The sequence below is a fragment of the Rhinichthys klamathensis genome, unplaced genomic scaffold, assembly GCF_029890125.1.
Source record: "Rhinichthys klamathensis goyatoka isolate OS25496 unplaced genomic scaffold, OSU_Roscu_1.1 h1tg000153l_1, whole genome shotgun sequence".
Lineage (NCBI taxonomy): Eukaryota > Metazoa > Chordata > Actinopteri > Cypriniformes > Leuciscidae > Rhinichthys > Rhinichthys klamathensis.
In genome coordinates this window covers 302,163-327,062 of record NW_026606688.1, presented here as the reverse complement: position 1 = coordinate 327,062, position 24,900 = coordinate 302,163, and the positions used below count along the sequence as shown (strand labels likewise).

At 38.2% G+C, this 24,900-nt stretch overlaps 2 protein-coding genes across 4 annotated transcripts; both read left to right on the top strand.

Moving 5' to 3' along the window:
- The first annotated feature begins 4,328 nt into the window (after positions 1 to 4,328).
- Positions 4,329 to 5,078, top strand: zdhhc24 (zinc finger DHHC-type containing 24). Its single transcript, XM_056258535.1, has 2 exons — positions 4,329 to 4,621; positions 4,760 to 5,078. Exons 1-2 carry the CDS (start codon positions 4,329 to 4,331, stop codon positions 5,076 to 5,078), a joined length of 612 nt encoding a protein of 203 aa, XP_056114510.1.
- A 758-nt stretch (positions 5,079 to 5,836) lies between these two features.
- On the top strand, positions 5,837 to 24,900 carry slc24a6a (solute carrier family 24 member 6a). 3 transcript variants are annotated; one of them, XM_056258563.1, is made up of 17 exons: positions 5,837 to 6,060; positions 11,090 to 11,185; positions 16,160 to 16,236; positions 19,504 to 19,578; positions 19,666 to 19,750; positions 19,831 to 19,934; positions 20,027 to 20,101; positions 20,186 to 20,211; positions 20,311 to 20,364; positions 20,553 to 20,695; positions 20,781 to 20,947; positions 22,235 to 22,508; positions 23,312 to 23,478; positions 23,603 to 23,717; positions 23,805 to 23,917; positions 24,504 to 24,569; positions 24,670 to 24,900. In XM_056258563.1, the coding sequence occupies exons 1-17, from the start codon at positions 5,979 to 5,981 to the stop codon at positions 24,778 to 24,780; spliced, it is 1,830 nt and encodes a 609-aa protein (XP_056114538.1). In that variant the 5' UTR covers positions 5,837 to 5,978; the 3' UTR covers positions 24,781 to 24,900. The 3 variants fall into 3 exon arrangements, with proteins under 3 accessions (XP_056114538.1, XP_056114537.1, XP_056114539.1); XM_056258562.1 differs by lacking the exon at positions 5,837 to 6,060 and adding an exon at positions 7,153 to 7,696; XM_056258564.1 differs by lacking the exon at positions 5,837 to 6,060 and adding an exon at positions 7,154 to 7,696 and having other exon boundaries at positions 20,781 to 20,866.

The window sequence follows — 24,900 nt, the reverse complement described above, 5'->3', positions numbered from 1 at the left end:
TGCGCTTAAAAAGATCAATCTCTTACATGCATGGATTGATAAAAATATAAAATGTTTTGTTCATGTGGCTTACCCTTGAGAATTGTTATCATTTTCTGTGGAGCAAGATTTGGTCCCATTACTTTTTTTCTTTCCCCTTTTTTGCATCCCAGAAACTGTGACTTCAGAGGGTACAGCGCTGCCTTCACTACTTTCTTCTTTGTCAATTGATAGACGCACTTTAAGCATACAAAATATACACAGACTTATAAGGACAGTTTGTTTACATTAGACTAATATCATGTAGGCCTACTATTTATCCTAATAAGAAACAAATCAGTTACCAACATTTCACAACACTAACCTGGTCTACAGTCTAGCTCAGACCGATCACTTTCTTTCCCATTCTTCCTACGTTTCAGTCTCTGGCAACTCTCTTCATTTGGGTGCACTGTTTCTTTTGTCACCTTTTCCTTGTCTGTCTCTCTGCGTTGTATGCTTTCCTCACTGTGGTCTGGTACATCAATCATGCCCCACATCATGGGGCTCAACACAGGAAGTCGTGGCCAGGAAGCACCAGCAGGAGTGAAGTGAGCTGTAGGCATAAAGCCTGGCCTTGTACCTGCCCATAGATTGTCCATTGATGGTGGCTTCTGCTGGACTGGAGAATGTGATTGATGGAGTGAATCTCCAGGTAAAGAATAGTAGGACGGCAAGGGATGATTCAAGGCTTGAAAGTTCTGAAGGTTTTTATAATCCTTTGGGATATTGTTTTGGGTGAGTCCGTAAATAAAAGGTTGCGAGCCAGTTAACCAAGTGGGTGGAAAGTAAGGATGATGGCCATTTAAGTTGCATCTCTCAGCATTTTGCTTGATGTCTTAAGAAAGAGGTTAGCGTTAACAGTTTTCTTTAAAAGGGCTGATATGGGGAATGAGATGACATAACAGAAATTGCTAAGCATGTTACCTTTTGCTGTCTGAGTGTTTTGCATGGTGTGAGAAGTTTGAGATGGGTTTGGAGAATTGGAGGACAAAGGGTGGCCTCTAAAGTCAGACCTATGTGCAGTCTTCATACCTTCGTCCTCCTCCATCTGCTGAATAAAACTCTTTGAGTGCTGTTGGATAAAAAAACAGACATCACAATCAATACAAGTTTACACCTTTTAAAAGATTTTCCCTTTAAAAAAAGCACCTTGGACTTTTCAGTAACTCTTATGTCTTTCAGTCTTTTCTGCCATTGTGTGAAGTTCTCTTCCAGATACTGTTCATACTGAACCTTTTGAAGAGCAAATGTGAAGGTTAGTTCAACAATAACAAAATAATCATATACATGCAACGTCAAACTGCAATGAATCATTTTGTCTTTAAGAAAACGAAAGTGGGTCATGTGATTGATCCGTTTTTGCATTATAATACACTCTTTGAAAATAAAGTAAAAAATGTTTTACCTTTCGTGATACACAGCTTGTCACTGTGGCAGTACTGTTAAAGGGACATCTTCATACATTATTTATCCCTAAAAGTCGACATGAAATGGAAATTGGAACAGTCTTTTCTTCCTTATTGTGACATATCCAAGTGAAACGTTTTCTCAAATGAGAAATTTTTTTAGGATAGGACTTGATTTTGTCCTTTGTGAATTGATTGGAGAAAATGATGAAAATCAATGATGTGCACAAATAAATCATTTATAATAAACATCGCAATATTCCCTAAAACATAAGAATCATCAGTTTTGATTTCATGGTGACTTTAAAGGTACATTTGACTACTCTAAGGTAGCAACGTGCACCTTTTAATGTTAGATAAGGTACAATGCTGTCCCTTTAACTGCCCCAGTCACTGACAAGCCCCTAAAGGCACATTTTTTGTGTCAAAACAGGTGTATTCTACATTGTAAATCATGGAAGGGTACAGGTAAGTCCTGCGTGGTTGCTTACACGTATATTGTTCATGGCTTCGGTGTGGGCCAACATGTAATTGAGTGTGTCTTGTGCTCTCTGAAAGTCCTGCAGCAGCTTTTGGTTATGGATCTGAGCCCTGCGCTCCTGCTCACTGATCTCTACCCAGCGGCCCTGCAGCCAGGCAGCCCTGCTTCTATACAACAAAAACAAAATAATAATAATAATTAACTCATTCATTGATAATAAAGTCAAAACGAATGCCAGAGTCCAAAATCAAGACAAATTAAGTCAAATAGTTTCTTGACAACCAGAAAAAACTGTTAATCTAGTAGGATCTTAATGATTCTTATAGAATTATTGTTTGATTCTATTGGTTCCAAAATATGATAACGTTACTCTCATTAACATTTCTTTAGAATTTTTGACAGCAAAAATAGTGTGCCAGACATGCAAAATATTCCATTACATTACAGCGCAATAATACCACAGATAACACATTCCATTTATTCTAAAATTCTTAATTCAATAAATATTGATGTTTCTTACAGGCGATTATTCCGCTGCTGTGATTGAAAATCACTCTGGAGCTGCATCCTTCTTCGCTGACTGCAGACATTATATTAGAGATAATAATCATTCAGAAAAAGTTAGTAATGTTAAACACACATACCCAGACTACAGAATGATTTAAAAAGCAGTTGTCTTGTTGTTTCGAAAGTGTATGGCTTATGCTACTTCAGAGGAAAACAAAAGGAGATGTTAGGCATAATGACAGTCAGTCACCATGCACTTTCATTGCATTTTAATCTTAATCAATAAATTAATCTACATAACATATCATACAGGTAATGTTATTTGTTTCATAGGTTTCAAGTAGAAATTATGACAGAATAATCTTGGGGGAACTACACTTGTTGAAAAACAATAGCGCCCTCTCCTGGGATTAAACCATACGGGAGACCAATAACACAATAAAATCAGAATTCACTTAAATTTAACTCACAATATCGTGACAACGTGCACCACTTCGACATAACAAGCTAAACCAGGCCTATATAGAGAATTTCAGTAACAACGATCGGTAGAAACAGATCTGGGGCTGCCGCTGGGACAAAACCGTCTATGGACAAAACGAACAAAATAAAGTCACACGATCATTCGAGCGATTACTCACTTGTGTTGTATAGTCTCGTATAATTTCCTTTCATAATTGTCATGGCACTCCTCCTCACCCTTTGTAAACGGTGTCATGTTAAACTCGATCTGAATGGAAATCTGCTCTCTCAACAAGCAGTGCGGATTATGAGATTAGGGATTATTCTTTGCGAAAGGGGGTCAGAAAGGAAAGGGTGGTCAAAGGAAAATCGTGCTAGGCTTTGATTGATTGCTGTCAAACAGTGGAGTTATTGTTAAATTATAATACATTTTGTGAATCCTTTTCTTCAAACTAAATTTCCGCAATAATTATTTTCCCTTACTTATAAACCTTGGAAACTTGATAATAAAGCAATTTGACAAACCTGACGTGTTTGTCCCCAACACACACCACGTTTCAATGTAGATGTACCGTAATTATGAAGTTGACTTCTGTCTGTAATCTTACAGGGGACTAATTCAAATTCTTGAATTTGTATTATTTTCCATTGCTTATATTATATGTCTGTAAGAATTTGTGTTATTTCCCATTGCTTATATATATTATATATAATAACTATCATATAAGTTATTATACGAATTATATATGTTAATTTAAATAATAGCTAATAAATGTAGGCTCTATTTTATTTACTAATAAATGTGTTTTTTATTGTGTTAATTAAGATAAATTAGCACGACACGGTGGCAGTTTAAAAAAAAAAAAGTAACCTTTGCATTGACCATTTTCTGTGTGTGTGCGTGTGCGTGCGCGTGTATGTGTTTCCACGTTTCCCGCATAGACATCACAGTTTATGGTTTCCACGTGGAACTGTTGTAGAGTGCCGTTTAGTTCCGACGGACAGTTTCAGCTGCAACACAGACCTGTCATGTACGCCGAATGTTGTTAGCCTGCAGCAGCAGTAACTTAGTTCATTGAAACGATATTCTGAATACAATGAAAGGTCGGTATCAATTCATACAAATGTTTTTTATAGATGAGCATTTTATTGTTTCTAACCGATATATGTAGTGTTACTGGAACATTCAATGTAATATGCCAGAGTTAGCAGTGTCCTATTATTCACTACTAGTTTCAAAAGCTTCCTATTTGTTGCTGCAACTTTTATAAATGTCCTTTAGCCAACAGACTTTTGAAGGATTTTTAATGTCTCTCTCAACTGGCCATTTTTCTGTTTTTGTGATCAGATTCGAGCAAACGAGAATAGAGTGGCTTTACAGGTAGAAAACAGGTTGAGCAGGTAGTGTCTCACGCAGCGGATGATTTGAAGCTTAAAACATGGCTAGGTTCATGAGTAGACTATGGTGTAAGGTGGAGTCAACCGGTCGCCATCTGCCTATCATTCTGAACGCTTTTCTGGTGTTCTCCATCACTGCCGAGGTCAGCTATCTGGTGCTGGTGGAGGCTCCTCTTGAGCCAGCAGAGAAGAAGACAGAGTGGTGCACCATATGGAAGGCCATACATCTCTTCGCTCAGTACTTCATGCTGGGAAATATTACCTGGAATGCTTCGTTGTTTGTGAAAACTAACCCAAGTATCCGCGGAGTGTTTCTTGGAGGGGATGCATTGGGTCATGGGTGGAGGTAATTGGTTTGTTTTGATTGTGCGTTATTTATTTATCATTATGCTCTTGAATCCCTCTTTGAGCTTTTGTGGTATTCACCAATTTACTCAAAAGTCAGTAAACAATTATGATGTGATATTTTCCTCTTCTATGGCAGATACTGCTACAACTGTGAGACACACACTCCTCCACGATGCTCGCACTGCTACGATTGCAACGTGTGTGTGCTGCGCCGTGATCATCACTGTGTGTTTTTTGGCCAGTGTGTCGGTTTCCACAATTACCGGTATTTCCTGACCTGTTTGCTCTTCATGTGGGCAGGGCTGCTCTATGCAGTAGTCATGAATGCTGAGGTCTTCATCGTCATCCTAAAGGAGGGTGTCACTTTTCACAGTGTCATGCTTTTGCTGGTGCCCTGGATCATGCTCGTCTCGGGTGAGTATGAGATTACTAATGAGTGTCTGCTGCTGCTATGAGAAATCCACAATATCAGTAGAAATCAATGGTTCTACGATTTACTTAGGTTTATGATGCTTTTGGCAAATGCAGCCCAGAAGTTTGGGGTCTGTAAGATTTTTTTTTTCTTACTATTATTCAGCAGCAATCATGTGATAATTTGATATAGACAGCAAAGACATTTATAAAGTTACACATTCATTTCTGTTCTTTCTATTCATCAAAGAATCCTGATAATGTGTCATTGTTTCCACAAAAAAATATTAAGCAGCACAAATGTTTTCAACATTGATGATAAAAAATGATCGTTAAGCACCAGAATCAGCATATTTGAATGATTTCTGCAGGATCGTGTATCAGTGAAGACTGGAGTAATGATGCTGAAAATTCAGCTTTGCTTTCACAGGAATAAATTACTTTTTAAAATATATTAAATGGAGAACAGTTATTTTAAATTAATAATATTTCAAACTATGCTGATTTAATAATAAATAAATGCAGCCTTGGTTAGCATAAAATACTTAAAAACGCAAACTAAATGCTGTATAAAAGACTTTTGAACGTTAGCATAGGTGCAGCAAAAGTTTTTTTTTACTTCTAAGGTCCATGAAAGCTGTGGAAAATGGTAGTGCAAATTATTAGTTTTGCTCAAAAATAAAATTATACATAAATTTGTTATATTGACACCTTTTAAATTGTCAGAAAAATGCCATAAACGTCTGTTTTTCTCCAATCACAGGACAGGTGACGGCGCGAGCGTTTGCTTTTGCATTCATTGCTGACACTTGTGTTGTGGGCTTCCTACTGGTTGCTGCCTTCCTCTTCTTTCACGTGATTCTGATGCTGAGGGGACAGACCACACGTGAGTGGTACTCCACCCGGCAGCCTTACAGCCTGGGAGTGCTGGCCAATGTCAGGGAATGCCTGGGCAAGTACTGGTACATCTGCTGGCTCTGCCCATTGATACCTTCCCCGCTGCCAGGAGACGGCATAAACTTCAAGGTGACTGGTTCACTTGAGCCCGAGAAGTAGGGTGTGCACTTATAGCTATTTTCTCTTTGCAATTTCAATACATTGGCCCAGCTGATCCAGAAGGGCATGTTGTTGAGCCTGCGGCAGCAGTTGCATGCTGTTCTCACAACAAACAATTAGCAGCTCTTTTTTTTTATCTGAAGAACCAGCCCGAGATCCTGATTTCTAATTTCACTTTACAATTGTTTTTCTTCATTGCACCAGTGTTATTGGTTTTAATTGGTGTCAATTTGGTGGATGTCAAGTATGTAATTTTAAATATTTTATAATGCATTTTGGTTTTGGTTCTATTGTGCAATCTTTGCTTTTGTAAAGCAAACTTTTTTTTTGAAAAGGGAAATATTTTAATATCAAAATGGTATGCTCTTTTATTTTATTTGCTCTTTATGTTTTACTGTCATTGACGTGCCAAATAATCTGTTCAAACAGATGTGAATGTGCTGTATGCCAAGCTGTCTTTTTTTTTTTTTGTCCTGAATTATACAACAAATGTCATTTTTGTTTGTATGGCACTGAATATTGTTTACCTTAAGTTTAATGTTTATATATATATTTTTTGTTTTATCTTTCCATGGGCTTGTTATCTTTCCTTTAAAATAAATACCATTTCGTTTTATTTTTTTGCATTGGAGATATTCATAATTATTTGTCCAAGGCAACCCTGCTTCAAAACTGTACCAACATTATTGTTAGAAAACAAATATTTTACTGAAATATATATTTCCTATAAATGAATCAACTTCAAACCATTATTTCATCCCAGACTTGCAAGTCCCTGCTGGGTGAAATGGTGCCAAATTTAGCCTCAACTGAGCTACTACTTACAACCATGCTTAAAAGTTTTTTTTTATGTCAGTTTAATATTTATTTAATGTTGATTGAATATAAGGCAGAAAATTGCAGAGATACTAGTTATCCTACTAAATGTAGTTCGACCCCCTGTGGTTAAAAAAAAAAAAGGAAAAAATGACTTGATTTTTAAAAGTTTCTGGGCCTATTTTGTACCCTATTCGTGGAAAGTAACCCCAATACTTTGTGAGGACAGTATATCTAGTCTCAAAACACTCAAGAGAGCTCAATATTGGCTGGACAACGGTGTTGTTCTTGTGAACCCTGCATGAGGGCGCAGTTAGTTGTGAGTCTGGGAAACACCCTCGGTGACGGAGTCGAGCGCCGTGTGTGTGGAGGGAGGAGAGAGCGAGATGGAGGTGGATGTGATAAGAATGCTTATAAGCTGAGACAATACGTGAAAACATTTTTTTTTCTTGCTCAATGACAGCTTAAGATATTTTCGCTGTTTCGTTATATTACTAAACATCCGAAAGGGGCAAATATCGGTAAGTGAAAGATGTGTCTGGAAGCAGTAGGATGCTAGGGCGACAAACGTATGGCTGCATTTAAGCAAGCTAGCCCGCCGTATGTTGAAAAGAAAGGCCAATATAGGTGGTGTGAATGAAAGAAGAGGGCTTCTCTCTTGGGTGGACATGTTTTGAGAGGTGTGGTGGAGGGATGAAGGCGGTGTTGATATCGAGACGGCAGCGGCTCTTCATATGTGCTGTCGGGCTCATCGCCATCACCTGCTTCGCTCAAATTCTTCATGTAACAGGTGCGTTTATTCATTCATTAACACAAATATTTCCCTTGCTAATAATGATATTTTGTTAAATGTTTGGTTTGTCAGTATTTCCCGTCTAACCTTATCTTATTCATACACGCGCACACACACACACACACACACAATTGAGTATTTTTTATTGTCTTGCGAGATGTGGAACATGATTCATTAACAAGTTTCTGTCATAATGTGTTTCTGTGATGCAATGTGGCTGTGAATCAACCATATTATAATGGTCAAATCCAATAGGAATGAAGAACTGAGCATTGTGGGAGTGTGGTACTGCCATAAACAACCCTAAATTAAAAACAAAATGTTCAAGAGGTTCTTCTCAGAAATATGTAGACTTATTATTTTTGACATACATCAAGTGATGTCACAGTAAAACCCCAAAAGCAGTTGGGGAGAAGAGCAGCAGGGAATAACTGAACTGCAGGGGTGGCAGACCACAGCAGGCACATAATTGCCTTTCTCTAAAGTAGGGCCCTATGATTTCCGCGATCACGGAATCGCGGACGGAATTACGGAATTGGACAAATAACGCGGAATCTAGTGTTAACGCGGAATTTCGTGGAATTTTACATATTTGGATTGAAATTCTGTTTTTGTTTGGGAGAAGAACGTATGTCTGGTGAAAATGCAGACCGGGGGAAGCAAATCTGGGCGACACAACCCCTCCCGTCATTTCAGCTCCAATGACGGCATCAAAACAATGAAAGCATGGCGAAGCGGCTCTCCATGGCTCTGCTTTCCTCGGCGAAAAAGTTAAGAAACTCGACGCTATAAGCCCTCAGTACCGAGCCGAGCAGTTCGCACGTGACTTTTATGCAGTGTTTTTCACACACATAGACTAATTTGCGGCCACAAAATCAACTCCGGCCGCCACATATTGCGTTTCGTTCATTTTTTTACGTTATTTAAAACACGCGGCGTATTCTTTCCGTTGTATTTCCTTTCCCCGCTCTCCCTTCGTCTCTCTATCACTCACGCGTCTCTCTCACATACACACACACACCGCGTCTGTCTATGAGGCGCCGGAATGGACAAAAGCGAAGCGAACTCCGCGAGCGACACTGGGTGAGAGAGAGACAGAGTGTGACTTTTATTTAAACTTTAAACGAATATAATTTATTTTACTGAACAGTTTAAAGCTCATAACCATATTTTGTTGTTACTTGAAGAGTGCAGTGTCATTTGGCATCATGCAGTATTTGTCCTGAAAAGGCTACTGAGTAAATGTCTGTAATTTAAGGTCATTCCTATTTTATTTGTATACATTTTAATCATTAACTTTAAAAGCACACTCTTTTTATGACTAAAATAACAGTAAAGGGTAAAAAAAAAAGAATTCCCAAAAATTAAAACGGAAAAAACGGAATTTGGGAAAAAATAAAACGGAATTTGGGAAAAAATAAAACGGATTTCATAGGGCCCTACTAAAGGGCATCACTTGGACAGCTGCTTCAGCCTAACGTATTTCACAGTGACCTCTCCAGAATCTCTCGAGCATTGTTACCTGCACATCACACCTGTGTATTGGGCCTTCACTATCACTTTCATCGTCAGAGGTTGAAGGGTTGAATCAGCAGGGGTTTAGAAGTTCTTAGAAGATCAGTCCAGCTGTGTCCATTTAATCACATTCCATTTTTAGAGGTACCAACTTTCCGTTGAAATGTGGGTGCTTATATGGAGCAGATAAAAACTTTAAACAGCTGTTTTATGACAATTAAATTATTATGACAGAATGGTATAGGAACCAAATGTTTACATATGTATTAAAGGGATAGCTAATCCACCCCAAATGAAAATCATTTACTCACCCTGTTGTTGTTTCAATGCCAGCTGAGATTAGGCAAGCCGAATCCCTTAGTGTTTTTAAATCATCCCTTAAAACGTATTTATTTAGGGTAGCTTTTACATAATTGTTTATAATTGCCTTATTATTATAATTATTATTATTATTAATCGAACATTTCATAATGTTTTTATTTTGTATTTTATCAGGGGGTTTTTTGTCAGTAATGCATTGCTTGTTTAATTATGTTTTATCATGTTTCTATTCTTGTGAAGCGCTTTGAGATGCTTTTTAAAGGCGCTATAAAATAGTTTATTATTATTATTATTATTATGTGCTGGTTATCATTTCCTTTGATTTACTATGGTTACTGTGGTCTGACAAAAGTGATGAAAAAAATATTTTTTAAAGTACTCGCAATTAATCGACTTACAATGATCTGATAAAAGCTGGATATATATCATAAAAGTTTGAGAGAAAGCTGTTTATGAATGAGAATATAGCATGTCACACCTCAGGATATGTCAACATCCCCATGAGTTGTACCAGCGGTGACATTTCCACACCCAGTCGAAAAGCACAAACAGATGCTGACATAGATTAGGGGGGGGAATGTATAATGTGACCTGCTTCTGTGTCGTCATTCTTCTGTGTTGCTTATAATTTGATCTTTTCACAGTGCCTCTAACTTTTCCAGCTTTGTCTGTGCGAGTAATGAGTTCCTCTGGGAGGCTGAGTCTGAATGTTAAGCAGCTCCTAAAATGTGCCCTTGAAATTTACAGCTGAATGAAAGAGTGTGATTTTATTTTAGTAACTGAAGCTTCACTTTAATAATAGACCGGAACATTACCATGTCAATCACAATGAATGTTTAGACGTCGATCTATAGACATGTCAAAAACTAGAGAAACCATATAGCCTAGATGAATTAGATGTTAACATCTTAGCAATTGACAATAGACCATTCAATATTTGGTGATGACTTGAAAAAGTTAACAGTAAACTCATAATTGAAAAAAAAAAAATTGAAAATTTTCAAATAAATAGGTTTCTGTTATGTGTAAGTCATGCTCTCTTGAATCACTACTGTGCCAAAGTCTTAATATTGTGTACATACTTTCATATGCAGGCATTTAACCTATTGCAGTTATATTTGGAACTGATTAGTTTGCATATGCAAATGAGAACTATCTTTGTCATTTGGTTCTTGAGTAAACCACACCCTCTCTGGGCTCAAATCCAGTTCCACACCACTCATTAATCACTGCTTTTGGATCAGGTTTCCATGGGAACTTTAGAGGATGGGAGGAAGCATTCTGATTGCCTCAATCTTTTTCCTATTTTTAAATAAGTTGGAGTTTAAGTTAGATATAGCCTGTCCAAAAGCCTGAAAAAAATTATTATGCAATAGAATGCAGAATACAAGCATTTTTACTAGACTTTTGCACCCTGCACTGTCTCTTTGGTGTATATATATTGTCTTAAGAAGCTAAATTTGTGCCATTGCAATGGCTTTCATAAAAAAGGACATAGACTGATTAAACTGTAAAAGTAAAAAAGATAAAGGTATGTGTTATGCATTTTTACAGCCCATTCCAAAGAGGATTCAGACCTGACCAGGGCTGGGCGTAAACTAACCCAGCAAATCATCAAGGAGAACCAGACATCAAGCACACCCAGAGCTGGTGAGTGAAAGCCTGAGCAGTTCTCTCTCTCTCTCTCTCTCTCTCTCTCTCTCTCTCTCTCTCTCTCTCTCTCTCTCTCTCTCTCTCTCTCTCTCTCTCTCTCTCTCTCTCTCTCTCTCTCTCTCTCTCTCTCTTTATTCACCTGTCTTTCTGTATCACATCCAACCATATCTCGCTATCTTTCCCCCTGCTTCCTCATTCTGTGAACTGATGCAGACCGGTGCCCTCTTCATAGTCAAGCCCCCTTTGAGGCTTGTGTTACTAAGCAACAGAATCCCTAATTTCAGAACAGAGGATAGTCTGTTTTAAGCATTCAAAGTGTGCCACATTAGAGAGATTCGTCATATGCCCTTTTTTCCTTTTATCAACTCCACAAATCACTCATTGACTGAGGTTTCCTCTTTTCCACTTCTGATTAATTGATCTCATCTTTAGGCAAGGCAAGGCAAGGCAAGTTTATTTATATAGCACATTTCATACACAATGGCAATTCAAAGTGCTTTACATAGAAGAAATTAAAATAATCAAAACAAATAAGAATAATTAAAACAGTTTAGAATAAAAAATCAAATAAAGTAGTACTGGTCCACCCCTATCTGAGATGGAAGAGATTGAGCCGGTTTACGGTGCCACTGGACCTCTAGCCCAGGGACGTACTCTGCTGGGGTGGTGCTACACCAGTAATGCCCAGCGGGGCCCCCACAGAGCACGCTTCGTGTGCGCTGTCTGCTGCCGTTACCCTTAACGACGCTCTCAGCGACTTCTTATACAGCAGTATAACTTACTCCTTCACTCGCCTCATCGGAGTGAAGACTCTCCCGCTCTCCTTCAAAATCTCTTCCAGAGATTATAAAAATAAATAAATTAGAAATTAGAAAACAAACAAAGACAAAACCAGTACAGAAAAACAGTCGGACGGACAGTGGCACAGTGCTCATTCAGTAAATGCATAGCTAAACAGAAGTGTTTTGAGTCTGGATTTGAAAGTGACTACTGTAGGAGCACATCTGATCTCCTCTGGAAGCTGGTTCCAGCTGCGGCTGGCATAATAGCTAAAAGCAGACTCTCCATGCTTAGAGCGAACCCTTGGTATTTCTAGCTGATGTGATCCTAATGATCTGAGTGATCTGTTAGGTTTATATTTAGTGAGCATATCTGCAATATATTGAGGTCCTAGCCCATTGAATGATTTATATACCAGTAATAATACTTTAAAATCAATCCTAAATGTAACTGGGAGCCAGTGTAAAGACCTGAGGACTGGTGTGATATGTTCATATTTTCTGGTTCTGCTCAGAATCCTGGCAGCAGCGTTCTGTATGAGCTGCAACTGTCTTATGGTCTTTTTAGGAAGGCCAGTGAGGAGTCCATTACAATAATCCACCCTGCTGGTGATGAAAGCATGCACAAGTTTCTCTAAGTCTTGATTGGAAACAAAGCATCTAATTCTTGCAATATTTTTCAGATGATAGTATGCTGATTTAGTTATTGCTTTGACATGACTACTGAATATAAGGTCTGACTCTAGAGACACACCAAGATTCCTGACTTGATTTTTAGTTGTTAGACCCCTAGCGTCAAGGTATGCGTTCACCTTGAGAACTTCATCTTTGTTTCCAAACGCAATGACTTCAGTTTTGTCTTTGTTTAACTGAAGAAAGTTTTGGCACATCCAACCGTTGACTTCATCAATGCATTGGCACAGGGAGTCAATGGGGCTGTAGTCGTTAGGCAATAGGGCTAAGTAGATCTGTGTGTCGTCTGCATAGCTGTGGTAAGCAATTTTGTTCTTTCTCATTATTTGGCTCATTGGGAGCATATACAGGTTGAACATGAGTGGTGCAAGAATTGAGCCTTGAGGGACTCCGCAAGTCATGGATGTCCACTCAGACTTATGGTCTCCTATACTCACATAATAACCTCTCCCTTCTAAGTATGACCTGAACCATTTTAGGACTATCCCAGAAAGCCCCACCCAGTTTTCCAGCCTGTCAAGAAGTATGTCGTGATCGACAGTGTCAAATGCAGCACTGAGGTCGAGTAGTACCAGCACTGATAGTAACTCTTTAGAAACGAGATTGTGAGTGGGTTTTTTTTTTCACCAAATAAATGTTCAGTGCCTCGGGTATTAAAGCTTGTGACAGTTCTGATGTCCCACAACCCTGTCCTGGATCCTTGCACGGGGTTGCACCTTCTGAACTTTTATACATGATACTGTAGTCAGTGTCATGAATTACATTTCTATCATTTAAAGGGATAGTTCACCCTAAAATGAAAACAAAGTCATCATTTACTCACCCTGGTGTTGTCCTAATGCAGTATGCCTTTCTTTTGTTTTCAGACCACAAAAAATGAAATTATATACACTACCGTTCAAAAGTTTGGGGTCGGTACGATTTTAAATACTTTTAAAAGAATTCTCTTCTGCTAACCATGGCTGCGCTTATTTGGTTAAAAATACAACAAAAATCAGTTATAGTATTAAATATTATTCCAGTGTAAATCAGCTGTTTTCTGTGTGAATATATAGTAAAGTGTAATTTATTCCTGTGATCAAAGCTGAATTTTCAGCATCACCAGTGTCAGTGTCTTCAGTGTCAAATGATCCTTCACAAATCAGTATAATATGAGGATTTGATGCTCAAGAAACATTTATTATTATTATCAATGTTGAAACAGTTGTTGGTCTGTCAGTTGTACAGTTTTTTTTTTTTTTGGATTCTTTGATGAATAGGAAGTTCAAAAGAACAGCATTTGTTTAAAATAGAATCTTTTGTAACATTATAAATGTCTTTACTGTCCTTGATAAATAAAAGTATTGATTTCTTTCCTCCAAAAAATAAAAATACAATTCTCACTGACCCTAAACTTTTGAACGGTAGTGTATATATTTTTAAAATCCCCACTCGCAGACCATATAGCCCATTGTCCATATAATGGCAGTAAATAAATAGCGACCAGCATCAAGCTTAAAAAAAAATAAAAAGATGTAGAAGTATGTCAGAATGGTCCCATGCAACACATGTCGTATATTCCAAGTGTTCTGGGGGTATTTGTTAGGGTTTGTTGAAAAACAAAATGAAATTTAATGTATTACGAAAATCCTGACCTTGTCCGTTGGTGTTCGGTGCAGGGCACGCATTCATGACACTCTATTAGCGCTGCCGTTGACTCCGAGTTGATTAACAAAAATGCGACATAAAATACAATCCATGTACTTTCTTCTCTGAGGTGAATATATCCGTTCTGTTTGTCGTAAAAAGAAGCTATCGCGTTCACATCAACTGTCATTCTGACTGTCATCTAACAACTGAGATATTTAACTCGGTGAAGGAAGTACACAGATACTTTTTTGGGATTTCTAGGAGTTGTATTACATTTAGCTATACGTGTAATATATGACACCTGTAGCATGGGACCATTCTGTAAAAAAAAGCTTGATGCTGGTGGTTATTCACTGTCATTATATGGACGAGCGCAAATGGGACATTTTTTTAAATTATTATTCTCCTTTTGTGGTCCTAAAAAGAAAGAAGGGTATACGGCATTAGAACAACCCCAGGGTGAGTACATGAGGACTTCATTTTCATTTTAGGGTGAACTATCCCAAGGTGTTTCATTCACTGAATATAATTCACTTAAATAACATAAAAAACCACTGTTTTGCTAATGATTATTTGCTTGCATTGTTCACACATCACAAATGGATTGTATGAAGTTATTTAATTTTTGATGACATTTAATACTTCATGTCTATATATTATTATTCTTGCTTATATGTCATTACTATTTAGTGAAAGTTGTTTGCAAGGCTTATAAATATTTATAAACAGCTAACTAATGTATCAGTGGTAGTGTAGGCTGAGCAGATCACTTTTGGAGGACAAATGTAATAAAAAAAATATAATGCTTTAAAAGGCTTTAAAATCATTACACCTCTTCAATTATTCATAAATCCCTTTGATTTATGAAATTCAATAAGGGACTACTTGGTAAATTTAATCTTAGATGTAACTGATCACCTGTTGGTTCCAGCTACAGTATGCATTGTGATAACAGATTTGATATTATTGCTCAGAATAATCAAGACATATTCCCCATTACATTTGGCATATTATCTAGTGAAATGGCACTTAAAATAATTGATACATGTAGGAAATTAGAAAGTTTGTACGTTATAAAAAAAAAGAGAGAAATTAAAAAACTTAAAAGCTCTGATTGTTATTATTCTATGCATTTAAAGGGGGGTGATTTCCTCCCTCGTCTCTTTATTTCATGACTGTTTATTAGAAAGCTGGCCTCTTTAAGGCAGTCAGAGCAAGAACAGTCTTCACGCTGATTGCATCTCAAGAAGCTGTGGGCTAAAGTATTACCAGTCCTCTGATTTAACTAGGCCTTCTCTTCCTGGCCTCTCTGCACTATTACATATTAGCTTAAAGGCTGGTCAATTAAATTGCCACTTAGTTACAATAGACAAAAGCTTCTTAACAACCTGAAGTTAAATGCAGCACATTCTCTTGATAAAGGCTACAGTGCATCAATGAAGTGAGAAAGCACAGCACTAGATAGGTTAGTGTTTCCACAGATTAAATCAAACTTTCTTGGCCTTCTTTTGTTTTTGTTTTTTCCCCCATCTTTAATACTGTATATACATCTGAATATGCGTGGATATATATTCCCTTATCAGTCACAATTTTTAGGGCCAAACAAAACCTCTTAGTAACCCATAATAAGGTTTTATAGCCACTGTGCGCTCTCAGATGCAACCTTTAATGTAAACATTAATGTGCGAAATGTGATTAGCATCCGTTTCAGTTCAGACCAGAGCTGTCAAGATTGTTTCATAGTGAATGAAGGGGTTTCATAATATTGTAAGCCTTGCTTTATGGATTGCATAGTTTCTCTGTGCTACTGTATTCCTAATGGTCTTTTAACCCCATCTCCATTTAAAAAAATGTTCACTTTTCCACCCAGCTATTCATGAATTTCCAGAGGACATCTTCACTAAGGGACAGAGGAGGCATGGGGCAATTCTACTGCATGTGTTTTGTGTAAGTATGCCACTGTCCAGTTATAAATTTACAGAGAGCTGTTTGGTGCAATGATTGACCGTATCAAGTACACTACTGTTCAAAAGTTTAGGGTCTTAAAAAAAAAAAAAGACATTAATACTTTTATTTAGCAAGGATGCTAGCCTGGCTAACGCCAGACCCAATCTCGTTGAGAATTGGGTCTGGGAACCACATGTTCATTTTCTCGTATTTGAGGCGTGGTTTACGAATGCCCAGAGCCGTTTATTGGGTGCTAAGAATGTCTATCAAATGCGCCTGTACGTAGCTCATAGCCAATCGTTTCGATTATACCAGATGACGTATGTAGAGCGACAGAAATTAGACGAGGGAGACGACGATGGCCGATGGGTCAGAGATTTAAGCCCCGTTCACACTACACGCGACTTTGTCGCTGCAAGTCGCCAGGCGCTGGCGATGAGGTCGCTAGTGGGCATTCCCACTACTGGTTAACTAGTATGACATCCAAAAGACAGCGAATCAGCTTTCTTGCCATCCATCACTGCAGGCCCAGGGGCTGAGGAGAAGGATCACGTGCGCTCCACTCCTATTGGTTGTCGCTCGCGAAAATCGCTCTTCATTTGCATAAAGTTAAAAATTTCTCAACTTTGTCGCGTCGCTAGACACGCCCCATCTAGTCGCCAACGGTCGCTGTCGCCGGAAGTCGCCCGCTCACCATTGAAATGAATGGTATCGCGTCGCTTGGTCGCGTGTAGTGTGAACGGGGCTTTATGTGTAGCCTACACGATGGCGTGTATCTAACGGCCGTTTCACACCGCATGCGTGAGCGGCGCGTATTTTTTCGGCGTGCATGTTAAGCAATGAGTGCATTCACGGTGCAGATCCACTTGTCTGTGCGACACTTCTGTTGCGCCGTGCTCCACTTTATTCCTATGGGTGACGTCACGCGACTTTAACGCGCCCGCAAAGCATCCCGGGAAGGCGGCGCTTCATTTGAAAAAATGCTGCGCGTCAAAAAGCTGGCCGATGCCCATCTTTATGCAAATGAATTCCGTTGAACGCGACGCGACTATCCAATAGAAGCAGAGCATATGTAGACGGAGGGAAGTCTCTCGCAGGTCCTCTGTTCTAGACTGGCCGCTGGCTCAAAACCACACCCATAGCGGTAAACTTGAGGAACGCCCATCAAAGTACAAATGTGGGGAGGCGTCGCGACACCACGCTACAGTCGTGTCGCAAAAGTGGATCTCTACCGTCACACCGGGAGCAGCGCGTGAGCGTCGAGCAGGAGCGGTGCGTGAGCAGCAGTGAAGCGGGGGTTTCGAATCTGTTTTTTGCTGCATTGCTCACGCTAAATTAAAGTGAAAGCACACTTTTGATGGACAAAAATAAATGTGATTTCACACAAAAATTGCCCAAAATGCACAGAATTAGCATGTCTAGTGAGTTTTAACAAGAACTTGAGTAGGCAAATAAAATAAAATAAAGACTCTAAAATATTTATAGAAGATTTACCCGGTAAAAACTTGTTTTTAATTATTCAGTTTGGGTGAAAGTTGTGTATTATATAAATAAAAAAAACTAAAGTAAACTAGCCATAAAATATTATATATAAACGTTCTTTTAGTTCATGTAACGTTAACACACAGACAGCTACAGGCTAGCACAACCCAAATCAAAACCGAGTGTGTGGTTTATTTGTGTGTTTTGTTTTTTATCCGCGGAGTTGCGGTCTTGTAAACATCGAAAGTATGACTGAAACTAATAGATTGGAGCCATTTTCTGGGTTGTTTTGTTGTATTACATTTAACTTATATGCGAATGTTGTAACGTTACACCTCCCCATTACAAACTTTCAAGACTATCAATGTTATAAAATGACCAACTTCTAAAAACAAATGTATAGTTGTTTTTGTAAAGAATTGCTCGCTTATATATAATGCCGAAGTCATATTTCAATGTCTTTGGAAAACAAGAAAAAACACAAAATGACTTAAGCAATTATGCTATGAGGCTAACGATTTGTAGCTTTGGAGCCGCTGCTGTGACACTGTACAAACGCTTCCAGTGTGAATACTCTCGCGCGTCTGCAGCTGCAGTGACGATGTAGTTACGCTGACGCGCTGCTCAAATGCCGCTCACGCTTGCGGTGTGAAACCTATATGTGAAACGGCCGTAAGGCTGCATCGAAAGGTAACTTCGCGTCTACTGCCATGTTTGATCCATTGGTATAAACAAACTGCTTCGGTGTGTCGCATAGACGCGTCATCGTCTTGCTGCTCCCTCCCCGTTCTGTGATTGGTTCCCTAAATGAGGCGAAAAATCTGGCCATGGTATCCCTATGATGGTATCCAGACTGCCTTTCAGCGTGAATTGAATCGCGCTGCGGTAAGGCAGTATGGGGAAACCCAGGCTACAAGGATGCATTACATTGGTCAAATGTGACTGTAAAGACATTTATAATGTTACAAAAGATTTCTGTTTCAAATAAATGCTGTTCTTTTGAATGTTCTATTAATCAAAAAATCCTGAAAATATATACACAAAAATATTAAGCGGCTGTTTTCAACATTGCTAAGAAATGTTTCTTGAGCAGCAAATCTGCATATTATAATGATTTCTGAAGGATCATGTGACACTGAAGACTGGAGTAATGTTGAAAATTCAGCTTTGCCATCCCAGGAACGAATTCAATTACAAAATATATTCAAATAGTGATAATGCTTTAAAATAAGGATTTTATACTTTACATTAATTAACTGCAGTAGTTAATATGAACTATGACCAATACTTCTGCATCATTTATTAAACTTAATGTTTATTTAAACATTTACTAATGCATTTCTAAAATACATGTTTTAACATTATTAGAAATCTCATGTTCATGTTAGGTCACATGCATTAACTAAACTAACATCAACAAAGGTTAATAAATGCTGTAAAAAATATATTGCTCATTGTTAGTTAATACATTAAGTAAGGTTAACAAATGAGACCGTATTTGTAAAGTGTTACCGATATAATATAACTGATATGACCTGTTAATTTCCTACTTTTTGAGTTGTTTTTAACTTTGTAAGTTTTTTAGTACAAGTTTTAAATTTGACTTGAATTCTAGTTTGACTTGTAGAATTATAGTTTGTGATTTGACTTGTTTGCAATAATGATGCATAGCAAAATTGAAATAATGAAAGATTCATGCAGTACAGTCTTTGATACCACTGTGTTTGTGAAGGTTAAGTTATGGATCTCTGCTGACCTGTCTTCTGTGTGCTGTTGTGACCACAGGCAGTTTATATGTTCTATGCCCTTGCTATTGTCTGCGATGTCTACTTTGTCCCCTCTCTGGAAAAAATCTGTGCGGTGAGTGTAGTTTGTTACTACTAGCAGTAATCTCAATGTTACTGTGTAATAGCAGACCATATTCTGAGCTGGAGTTTGTATTTTCAGAATCTGCAGCTCAGTGAGGATGTTGCAGGTGCCACCTTCATGGCAGCGGGCAGCTCCGCACCCGAGCTTTTCACATCTTTGATCGGTCAGTATCAGTCAATGTTTTTTTGCCATGCGTTGTTACTGTAAATAAGTTGTCAATAAGTCGTTGTCTCTTCATATCAGGTGTGTTCATCACCAAGGGAGACCTGGGGGTGGGAACTATTGTGGGATCAGCTGTCTTCAACATCCTGGTCATCATCGGAGTTTGTGGAATATTTTCTGGACAGGTAGATTATGCTTGTTTTAATATATTAAATATAAAACTTTACAGATTCACTTTGTTTGTTTCTTGTGACTTTTCACCATTCCTGCTTCACAGACCATCATTCTGACCTGGTGGCCGCTCTTCCGCGACTCCACCTTCTACATCCTCTCTGTGCTGGCCTTGATTCTGGTAAGCAGCACTATATTTATCTGGCTGTATTTTGTAGTCACACTTAATTAAGGACATTTATGTATTTACTGTTGTGTATTTCAGATCATATATGATGACAAAGTAATCTGGTAAGTGTGCCAAATTCATTATAAAGAAGGAATAATAATCTTCATTGACATTTAAGTGAACCAAAGCTTATAGCATTATCATAAACATCACTGTTGTAGGTGGGAGACTATAATCCTCATATCAATGTATGGAGTTTACATCCTTATCATGAAGTGAGTATTTAACATTTTTACTTACCAGTCAAAATGTAACTTATAATAATAAAATAAAATATAATCTATAATATTATGGTAAATATGTTTGTAATATGTGTTTGTTTAACTTATTTACATACTTATATTTTTGGTCAGTGCATAATTTCCACAATATATAATATTAGATTGTGTGTGTCCATTTCAAGGTTTAACAGTCAGATTTTGGGCTGGGTGGAGCAGAGGTTTGGTATCCCAGGTCATCCGTGTTTGGTGAGCAGTCTGTGCAGAGATGTGTCGGTAGGAGAGGCAAGCCCCCACTGTGACACCTCCATGATCCTCTTGAAGAAAGGTGTGTGTGTGGGTGGAGGGTGGAGCTGTGTGGATCATACTGAGAGGTTGTGCATTATATAGTACCACGTCTCTCTTTCTCTCAGGTCAGAATGCGGGTGGCCAGGACTCCCCGGTGGTGATGGTGGATGAGTTGATGAGTCTACACCCTCACCAGTTCTCTTTTTCAGAGGCAAGCCTCCGTGTCATGATCACGCCCCACTTCTCCCCCCGCACTCGCCTCAGCATGGCCGGACGCATGCTCATCACTGAGGTACTGGCTGGATGCTTGCTCGCTTTTTGCATGTCTGGATGGGACAGCAGCACCTCAGTTGCGCAACCAAGAATATAAATTATCAGGCTAATTTCATGTATGGATTAAAGGACGCAATTAATAGAGTTCTCATGTATGTTTTATTTGTGTATCAAATTTATCTCAAAAGGTGGCTGCAAACAATTATTTTGTCTTGTTTTCCAGTAAAGATACAAGTGTGAAAAACTAAATTTTAATAGTTTTTTAAACGAATTTCTGGATTTTTTGATGAATAGAAATTTTAAAAGAACAACATTTATTTGAAACAGATACAAATAGATCAAATCTTTTGTAACATTATAAATGTCTTTCCTGATACTTTTGATCAATCCAACATTTTATGCATCTTTGCTAAATAAAATAATCATCATACTGACAGTGTATATAGTGTGTATCTTGTAATTTTTCTCAATCCATTAGCAAATATTTTTTTCTTGTTTTAAGCATAAATCAAAAGGTTCAGTCAGTTGAGATAAGAAAAAGTGTTTAATCTCAAATTATAATATCGCTTATGTTCTATTGGAAAACAAAATGAGAAAAATAGATTAAGAAAATAGAAATCAGTGCTTCTGCTTAAATTCCTTAGGAGATTTTAAAATAGATACAAATGAGACAATTGTTCACATTTAGTAAGAAAAATGTAATTGTTTTTTTTTTCTTCAGGAGAAAAAAGTGAGAAGCAGGAGTTTCCATTTGAGCTCATTTAATGTCATTGCTGTCTTGGAGAAATAATAAAGAGATCTCATTTATGGTTTCTCTTTCCTATGGGTCCTTTAACACGACCCTCCCACTGTAACATCTGCAACAGGTATGATGGTGACTGATCCAGTCCTCAGAACGTCTGCTGTCATTTCCTGTATACTCTTCAAATGTCAGCAATAGTATTTCTATCTATAGGTTCAGGCATTCCTCAGACACTACTCCTGATTTCCATTTTTGTTTAAACTCCTGGAGATCTTATGTAACCACCATTTTGTTGTTTGTTTGGGCAAATGCTGTATTCCATGATCTACAATTGTTTACATGACTTGCTTGTTGGCTTGACTCTTGCAGCTCTTGCATGTCATCTTTAAGAGGCCCCAACGGGCTGCGCTTTACTTTGGTCTTGCGGTGTGTTCTGCAAGCTTGACTCTTCAACTCTGTCCTCACCATTTCTCATCTAACCGAATCTCATTCGGTTGAAGGGGATCACATTGGGTCTCCCCTGCATAGTGTACATCTCTCACATCTTCTGCCTGTCTTCCACAGAGGCAGAGACTAATTCGAAACAGGAGCCCTGGAGACAGCAGTGGCAGCGGATCAGGGGACACTGCCGGCCAAGATGGTCCAGGCATGGAGGGGGTTCCTTGGGGTCTGGAGAATGGAGGGGCCCTTGAGAGTGAAACGCAACCCCTGGAGGAACCCAGACAGAGGGGCCAAGGAGAGGAGTTAGAACGTGTAGCAGATATAGAGGATGCTCAGCCTGAAGAGGAAGAAGAAGAGGCAGATGAAGAACAACCCTTCAGACCTCTTACCGTGCCAGGTGAGTGAATATTTTTCTTAAACAATTCGCAATCGATCCACAATTAACAAAAGTAACATAAATATTAATTTAACAACCAATGATTTGCATCATGAATATTTGTAATATATGAAACAAGTAAGCTTTTTTGTGGAATCCTTATAGTACTCTGTGATGTTGCTGAAAAATTTGATTCATCCAGAATCATATTAGAATTTGATTATGACTCCCTGAATCATGCGGTGCATAAACACTCCCACCTCTAGTGGGTATGTTTATAGATGATACCAAAACATTAAATTAAAACATTATTCAGATTATTCAGAATAACAGGACAACACATTGAGTTTATTGTGGTTCATCTGTCTCAATTTTTTTCCACACATCCTGATTAGGAGAATGGTCCTCATTTTTAGCCCATTAAGGACCATGATCCATTAGTCTAAGAGCCATTTCTAGATAATGGAGCCATGCATTTTAGATTTGTACACTAGTGTTATGATTACAGAAAAGTGATGAGAGCTCTCAAATCTCTCAGGGCTGATGCGCCTTGCAATCAAATGAACTCCATCACTGCTGAACAATTGAACATATTACTGAAGATGACAGGAAGGGTAAAAATGCAATTTGAAGAGCTCAAAAGGGATCCCGTAAAAGAAAGGAAAATAAAGAGAGATCATTAATGTTTCATTCAAGTATCATTGTCTATATAGTCAGTCTTTGTTCTGTGACATTTGAATGTATGTGAGACTCTCTTTGTCCTGTAGATGGCGTTAAGGAGCCTTGCATGAAATGGTAATGATTTGAAGTACTTTTATCCACAGAGGGGCGCTGGGAGCAAGTGAAGTGGTTGTTTTCATGGCCTTTAGGCTGCCTGCTGTACTACACTGTCCCTAACTGTGTTTTGCCGCGCTGGGAGCGCTGGTTCATGGTTACCTTTGTGGCCTCAACACTCTGGATTGCCGTGTTCTCCTACCTCATGGTGTGGATGGTGAGATCAGCCCTTCGATGCTCATTGTCACTGCAAAAACACCATGTGGACATGTTTGTTTGTCTCAAAATATGTAACACGGCCTGTTAGGATTTCTGTTTAACATACAATATCTTTGTTGCAGGTCACCATCATCAGTTTTACATTGGACATTCCAGATGTTGTCATGGGTATTACCTTTCTAGCAGCAGGCACCAGTGTCCCAGACTGCATGGCTAGTCTCATAGTTGCCCGTCAAGGTGCTATGATCACCCCACTCTTCCTTTTCTTGACCACATATTCAGTTTTATCAATGAATGAATGAATGAATGTGTCTGGTGCTGCAGGTATGGGAGACATGGCAGTGTCCAACTCTATCGGCAGCAACATCTTTGACATTCTGCTGGGTCTTGGTTTCCCATGGGCTTTGCGCACTCTAGTGGTTGATTATGGGTCAATAGTGAGTTTTCATTTTTTTAAATTAGGAATGGAACTCTGTGGTCTGCTAGTCTGTGATGCATTGCGATTCTTTCTCAAACTATTTTGGATGGATCCACAAAAATATAATTAAATTAAAGTAAAAATAATCATAAAAAATAATTTAATAATGAAATGAAATTAATATATTAAAAGCAAAATATATATTTTCAGACAACTTTTAAAAAACTCCTTCTGTTCCATCCCTAATTTTAACTTACTATTTCTATTCTTTCGATATGATCGAAATTCGCCATATGAAACAGAATTTTGTGTATTGTGCAGTATGTTTGTGTTATTTATATACTATTATAGTTTTTATTAATATTTTGGATTTAGCTTTTATTTTTAAATTTACAGTTTTTATTTTTATTTTAGTGTAATAAGCTTTAGTTATTTTATGTGCTTTTGTCATTTTTATTAGTTTAAAAAAGACTATTCAGGTTTAAGTTGACATTGACAAAGAGCAAATTTCAAAATAAAAATGTTTAGAATACTGATATTAATAACCCTGGTTCTGCGTGCTGTGTGCCGTGTTCTTACAGCAGTTTCCCCTGGTCTTCCTCTAGGTCTTCATTAACAGTAAGGGGCTGGTGTACTCTGTGATTCTCCTTCTCGCTTCTGTTTTTCTTACTGTAAGTTCATCGTTGACAATTTGACGACTCTCGTCTCATATTATTTTGTAATGTTTGTCTCATGGCATGTACATAGTCTGTTTTCTGTCTGTCTGCACAGGTACTGAGCGTGCACCTGAACCACTGGAGGCTGGACCGGAGGTTAGGCCTTGGGCTTATGTTCCTGTATGTCATCTTCCTGCTCTGCGCCATCTGCTTTGAGAAACTCTAGATCACACTATTCGTGTTTTGCTTGGCTGTAGGATAGATCTAGTCATAGAGAAACATATTTTAGCCCCAGTCACTGCCTTATTAGTAGCAGTTATTTCAGCCATGGTTTGAACCGTGACTC